Source organism: Haliaeetus leucocephalus, unplaced genomic scaffold (genome assembly GCF_000737465.1).
Source record: "Haliaeetus leucocephalus isolate CR32 unplaced genomic scaffold, Haliaeetus_leucocephalus-4.0 Scaffold646, whole genome shotgun sequence".
Taxonomy (NCBI): domain Eukaryota; kingdom Metazoa; phylum Chordata; class Aves; order Accipitriformes; family Accipitridae; genus Haliaeetus; species Haliaeetus leucocephalus.
This window is the reverse complement of record NW_010973082.1, coordinates 3199792-3207113: the sequence shown is the minus strand read 5'-3', so window position 1 is coordinate 3207113 and position 7322 is coordinate 3199792. Positions and strand designations below refer to the sequence as shown.

Below are 7322 nucleotides of genomic sequence, written 5' to 3'. Positions count from 1 at the left end.
CAGTTTGCAAGTGGCCATAGAGAAACAACCACCCGCTTGTGTCTAAGCCTGCTGAGGTATAGAGGAGAAAGATGGCTATTTCCCATTACAGCCTGGTTAAAAGTGATATCCAGCAATAAGATATATCGATCAGTAAATATTGAATCAAAACAAAATTTATATTTTTCTAATAATGGCTATTTCTTGGAAATTTACACAAATCTTTTATGCCTGCAGGCACTTAGGCCAGTAAATTTATAATTAAATGATACAGGCAAATGCACAAACTTTTGCAGCCTACCTAAACCAAAAAAAACCCCACTTTTTTTTTTTTTCCCCTTAGTTCTACTCTATTTTCTTTTTTCTGCTCTCAAGTCCAGCCCTGGATTTATCCCCCAGGCAGAACTGCTGTTTGCTCAGCAGGAGGAGCCGAAAGAAGAGGACTTTGGAGACATTTTTAGTTATGCAGGGAATAATAATAATAATAAAAAAACAAACCAAAAAACCCAAAGAAAGGAAAATATCCCAATTCTCTAGGTTACATTATTGGTTATATAACCAATCTCCCCGGTTATATTTACGCTCCTATAAATAGAGAATTGCCCTGAAAGAGTGGCCTAAAAAAAAATAAATGACAAACGGAGCCAGGACGCGGCGACTGTCGGTGCTTGGGTGGGAGCGGGCGCAGGGGCGGCGGGGCTCAGCACGGGGACGAGGACATCTGGTCGTAGTCGGGACACTTGAGCAGAGCCGGGTAGTTACTGTTCATCTGCAGGGACGCCTCGCTGGAGATATCCGAAGGGCTGCGTCCCCGCGCCCACGCGTCTGGGTGCAAGAACTGCCCCGAGTAGTCGGAGCAGTTGCTGAGACGGGGACGGTAGAAGCCGGGGTGAGGTCGGTAGATGTCCTCGGCCGTGTATCGCTTCATGAACAGGTAAACGGACATCACCCCGGCGCTCTGCAGGGGAGAGAGACACGGCCTGATGCTCACCCTGCTGATGGCTGCCTTCTCCACCACCAAGGAAACAGAACAAAAGTATAAATCCCTTTTTTTGCTCTACTGACGATGCACAAGGGCTCTCGAGGACAGTCGTTTCACTGCCCTGTGCCCCGGGTCCCTGCAGTAAATAAGGTGGCATCTCCTCCTCCTCCGCATCCATGCTTGGCATCAAATGGCGGTCAAATGCCCCATCAGTACTCCAGGCCTGGGGACTGTCCCCGCTGTATATGTCTCCCACCATACTTTATATTACCCATCTGCCCTCATAGCCTACCCTTAAACCCCATCAGAGTCCTCTTTTTGCACACAGCCTCGATACCCGCCCCGAGAACAGGATACACTCATTACAGGGATGGGAGAGCTCCCGGGTACCTCCGTGAGAAGGAACGAGATGGCAGAGAAGGCAAACGACCATCCGTATTTGTAATTGAAGAACGCTTCCGAGTCCTTGGTCCTGTTCAGCATCTCGTCATTAATGCTGGATATGTAGAGGACCAGCCCCACCACCAGGGACAGACCTGGGGAGAAACCAAGGAGAAAGATGGTGGGAAACGCTTCGGGGATGAAGTCGCTGAAGAATTGCCTTCCTTTAGGACCTTACTTGTGGGTGAAAGCGTAAAACTGTAGAAGTGTGCTTGAAATAATTGGGAAAGAGGCAGTTTTCCTTCAGAGCTAACCCAGGGCACTCCTCTCATTTCAGTCAAACCGTTACCTGCTCAAGCAAGTCTGTGTGCACCGGGTAGGAGCTGGCTTCAAAGCTCAGTTGTCACAGCTATTTGTTTAACACTAGCACAACACCATGAATAAAACATTCACTTGTCTCACGTAGAAACATCCCAACCGAGTGGTTTGAAGTTTCGGATCTCTCCTGTGACCGATGTGCCATGAGTGGCATCCTCTGCCCCAGCAGCTGCTCCTGCAAGGGTTGTGGGTGCTTTCCCCCGCATCTCCCTGCCACTGCCACAAACAAATTTTGCACCGGGTGATTTTTCCATCCTGCAAAGCCCGAGCAGGCTGCGGGGCCGAGCCAGGAGCCCCCGTGGGTGATGACTCCAATGAGGAGCCACCACAGCGGGATAGGAGAGCACCAGCAGCTACGAAAGCAAATGTGTTCCAGGCTCAAGGACTTTCAGGAGAAAAGCTGGCTAGGAAAACTCACCTGACAGGATGAAGAATATCCCCGAGACGAAGGCGAGGATGGTCCTGTGAGGCCGAATGTGGCCGATGTTGCTCAGGATGAAGCCGATGAACATGAAGAAGAGGCTGACCAGAGGGAAGGGGGTGGCAGAGCGGATCATCTCTGGTGGGAGAGGAGCAGAGGAAAGCGAGAACAGGTCAATCCTCCCCACACAGCGTGAGAAATGGGCTCAGCTGGGTGAGATGGCTCCCGCCCCACTGCTCTCTGACCATGTTGTGCCCTTCCTCGCTGCTGGTTAATGTGGTTAACCCTCCCCAGCCCCTGGCAGGGCTTCCCCTCTTTGCTAATGAGCTGAGTAAAGAGGTGACTCTGGCTGGCTGTGGAAATGTCTGCTAATGTTTGCATTTCTGAGGTTTTCTATGTGAAGTCTTACACAGGAAAAAAACATCAGAACCTGCACTTTTCTTTAGCTTCGCTGCAAAACTGTTTGCTGGACACTTCTATTTAAATCAGAAATGACTGCAGTATTCACCGTGAGAGCTGTGACACTCCATCCTTAATTCATCCCACTATGTAATGTGTAAAATTGACTGCTACAGCATAAATACAGCTGCAAATTACAGAGAGGAGGCTATAAAGCCAAATACTTCCATAAGCATCAGCACTGAATAGCCAGTGATAGGAAATTGTATGGTGTAGAGCCTCTGTGAGCATCCTGCCATCAGAAAGGGATGTCCCCAAAAATTTAGGAGCACATTGGGTAATCCACAGAGTAAACATGTAGTTGCATCCTTGCATGGTAGCACTGTCGAGGAACTAGGAGCTTCTTTGGCAAGGACACAAAGAGGATTTCTTGGGGGATCCTTAGTGACCCTTTGGTGTTTTGCAGGACGCAAAGGGTAAGACCCCACCGGACCACTTACTCAGGACGTTGACTGTGGATTCGGATGTCAGCTGGATGTTCATGGGCATGACGTATTCGATGGTGAAGCACCGGCCACGCTCTTCACCTGCAGCAAACAGACACCAAATCACACCTGCAGTGTATTTGTTTATTTCTGGTGGGGGAGAGAGTGGCTTTAAAATTGATTTCAGTGCACACATAAAAACAATCTTGCTTTTTAGTGCTGCTTGCATCTTAGGTGTCAGTGTTTGGGGCTGAAGAAAGACATCTCTTAACTACCATCTCCCTTGTGCAAAAGGATTCCCTTGTACACAAAAATGTGAATCCTGAAGCCAGAGAGTTTAAGGTCACTCCGGGGTGGTATCAGAATTCCTCACTCCCCTGACTTTTTCAAAACAGAAGTTTAAACTTTGTGACATTTCAGATCGGTCACTTTGAGATTCCCATTCCCTTGGGTTTTGTTCAACTCCGTCCCTGCAGCCAAGTTGCTTCATCAAACTTGGCGCAGATGGAGGGAACGGTCCAGCTGACCTGAATCTAAATGTTGCAGGGACAAAAAGGAAAGTTTTGAGCTGCTGCCCAAGGCGCTGTGGCCGCAGTGCCGGGATGGAGCGGGACGGGGGGCAGCGGGGACTGGCACAGCAGCAGCAAACTCACCCAAAGCCTGCATGCAAAGGCACATTTATCCATCTGACTATTAAAGCCGGGCATGGAGTGACGGCGTTACTCAGGTTGTGCCTAAATTTGGAAGCAAAGATAGTCAGAGCCTCTAAAAAGCCTATTTTCCCTGGCCCTTTCCCACGGTCCGACACCGCCACGTGGCAAACATCACCTTAGCGGGGGGATGTTTTTTTGGGAGGGAGGCCATACCTGCCAGAAAGCAGACCCTCCAGAGCCCCGAATGCAGAGACAGTTTGATTTCCGCCGTCTGGTTTTGGGGCTGGACGATGCCCTCCTCCAGGTAGAGCCAGTAGTCGGTGCTGACGGAGATGCCCAAGAGGCCGAGGCCGCAGACGGCGAACACGCTGCTGAGCAGGGTCAGCGCCTTCCTGCCGCAGGCGCTCATTCCCAAATGCATAAAGGACCGAGGCTGGAATGGGGACGGCTGCCGGGAGAAGGGACGCAGCCGTCAGCATGGAGCCGTCTACAGCTTTTTGGGGGAACGGATGTGTCAAAGCTTTGCCCTCTGCCCTTAATTGCTTATATAGGTTGAGCTGAAATAAGCAAGCCATTAAAACAATCACAGCGGGCCCTGACAGATGGAGGCTTTGAACTAAATCCCACCCGACTGCTGCCCCGCGCCGGCCTGGGGCTCGTGGATGTGCCAAACGCCGGGAGCCGGGGTGGGATCGGTGCGGGATGGGCTGGCCGGGAGCAGCTCATCGGCTCCCGTTTTATTTGCTGCAGGTGAATTCCTGCTGACCAGCCAAACCTGGCACGCGTCTCCCCGAGGATGTAGCTGAACCGCAGCGTCTGCCATCCTCAGAGCCTTACCTGACGCTCCACGGCCACCGTGTTAAGGGATCATCAAAGACACTTTCAGCTGCTGAAACAAAACCCGCTCCCGAGCAGCTCCAGTCACCACCTTGCTCTCTCCAGTATTGCCATTTTTCCTCTTCCAAGGTAGATTTACCCATTGGGGGATCAAGATCCTGACTTAGCAAAAATCATGCTGCTTTTATGCACCCTGAATGACACCATCAAATGCCTCGAAGCAGAGCAGCACAACGCAATAACTTGCCTTTTTTTTTTTGCTTTTTATTGCGCTTGCTGGATCGGAACTGCCAGTGCCGGTGTCGGCTGAACGCGCATACTGAACTGGTCCAAACTCAGCTTGTGCTTCAGGGGGAGGCAGGGAAATGGGACCAAGGAGCTGCAGTCAGGCCCTGGGCAAACATTAAAGGAGGAGGTGAAAAAAACTTCCCTCATCCCCATGTCGCTTATAGATGGAATCTTCTTTTTTTTTTTTCCTTTTATTTTTGCTAATTTGTGGAATTTAGCAGTTCTCACAGTGCCCTGCAGACTGATAAAATGTCACCAGAAATCAGAGTTCTTGGTGCAGCAGAGAAAAAGTGCAATTAATGGGGGAGGACAGAAATGAAAGATTAGAGGAATAAGAGCAAGAAGGAAAAGATACAGAGGAGAGATGGTCTTCTGGGGAGTGGGAATGAGGCACATAGCGCTATTGACTGCTTTTATAAAGGCAGTATGAATCACAGAGAAGTGCCCTGTCGTGTATATTTTCTAAGGCACATTTTGCGTCGTTCGGCACCGCAAACAATAAGGAAAAAAAAATGTAAATCCAGCTAGACAACAAAAGCTACCAAATTTAACACAGTAGCAGCGGGATGCATCTTCCTTGGGCTCCCTTAAAAATTGCACAAGGCTTGTTCGTGCCGCGTGAAGTTTCAAGGGACAACAAATGGGAGAGGGCTGGGGGCAGAGCACGGCGTTCCCCCGCCGCGTCCCACTGCCTGGGAAGGAGGGCAGAGCCCTCCTCAGCACACGTTTCATTTGAAACACCAATTCCCCAAATAACGACGGATAAACAATAGAGCCGGGGGCACGAATGTCGTACGTCTCCCCAGGTGTCAGCTTTTGAACCTACGCAGGAATAACTCCATCGCGCCTGTGCTCACAGCCGGTGTCTGCTATCACGGCACGCATTGGGGAATGGGCTTTTGGGAAGAGAAGTCTTGTTGCTGTTATCACTGTGGCAAAGGGTGGTGGGATTTAGCGATTAAATCGGCTCCCTCCCGGGCCGGGAGATGACGGCTCGCTGTTCTGACATGTCTGGCCGGCGAGCAGACTGGAGGAGGGCTTTTTTTCTTGCACCTCTGATGAGAATATATTAATACTTACTCGCTTACAGTGACTCTCAGAGATGCCAAAAGCCCTCATAGCTTGCACTTTTACACTTGAAAGCCTCCAAAGATAATGTTCTGCCATAGGTCCCTCATGATTAATACAAGCAGACGATGCTGATAGTTATTTCTTGCCGCTGAACCGGCTGTGAGCCGGGCTCTCTTGAGGAGCTCTGTGCTCTTGCAGGGCCCATCCCTGGCACATCTGTAGCACAAATTCAAAGCACCAAGGTCCCCAACAGCCCGGTCCTGGGCTGATCTTGCAGTAAGTTTCATACAAGATCGATGTGAAGGAAAGTTGTAGTTACTGTAGAGTCCAAATGACTGCATTTACTGAATGGGTGCAACACCCAACGCCTGTCTGTGCCTTTAGCTCGCTGCTCTGGGCAGCAATACGAGAGAAAAGCAGGGAATGGTGCTGAAAGAGTTGCAAATTCTTGAGAGAAAGAGAAAAAGGGAAAGAGAAACTTCTATTATCGCATCCTACCCTGAGTCCAAAGCAGACAAGTACATCTTGGTAGGAAGCAGATGTACTTGCACCCTCAAGCGCTGCAACAGCTCTGACAATTCTCTCCCATATGAAATTAAGGATTTGGCTCTTCCTACGTTCACACCGAGCCGTTTCCCAGAAGGTACCGACCTACGGGAAGGGGAGTGCTGTCGCTTACAGACAGCCCAAGCAAATGCTCCAGCTCACGCTGCTGCAAGCTTTCCACCTTTGGCTTTGCTAAGAAGCCTCATTTCTAATGTTCTCATTTAGTGTTTCCCTCAGCTCAAGAAAAGCAGGATGCGTTAGAAGGAAGGACACCTCCCTGCCAGGGGTGGAGGAACGAGATGCGCAGAGGAGATGCTCAGATTTGTTTTTCCTGAGAAATTAGGAGGCAGTGGCTAAAGAAGAAACTGGTAGCTACGGGGCAGAGAAGCACGTCCTGCAGAGGTAGCCCTGCACCTTGATATCCTGAGGACAACCTTCCCGTCAAGGGGAGAGACTGGCAGAGCTGTAGACATTAGGACACCACTTCACCCCTTCACTGGATGGGGATATGCCATTTCCCATCTCTTTATAGATCCCATTTGAGCCAGCAATATGACCAGGCAAAGCACAGATCCTCTGGTTCATCAGTTCTCCCTGCCTCAATCAGAGCCATAGTTTCTAGTGGCTGCCTCAAAATGAACAGCGTTTACTACAAGGTGTCTCATCCCTCTTGACATTTTGGCGCCAAAATGGTAAAAGGAGCTGGAGTCTATTCTTGGCTTGTGTATCATCAGCAACCATCCTTCCTGCACAGTTTTCGTTAATAAGGAGCCAAAAATCAAAGTAGGGAGTATGTGAAGGTGCAGATAAAGCCATTCAGAGGGAAATAGCTAAGTATTTCCTGTGATTTGCTGCCTATCAACTCCAGGCACTGAAAAAAATACCCATTTGGCATCATTTAT

General features: G+C 49.8%; 1 protein-coding gene across 1 annotated transcript; it reads right to left on the bottom strand.

The window, feature by feature from the left end:
• Positions 1-657: 657 nt before the first annotated feature.
• Positions 658-4099, bottom strand: CACNG5 (calcium channel, voltage-dependent, gamma subunit 5). The gene is made up of 5 exons (XM_010578600.1): positions 3892-4099; positions 3041-3127; positions 2139-2279; positions 1352-1497; positions 658-937 (listed from the first exon to the last, which is right to left on the bottom strand). Exons 1-5 carry the CDS (start codon positions 4097-4099, stop codon positions 680-682), a joined length of 840 nt encoding a protein of 279 aa, XP_010576902.1. The 3' UTR covers positions 658-679.
• Between the last annotated feature and the right edge of the window lie 3223 nt (positions 4100-7322).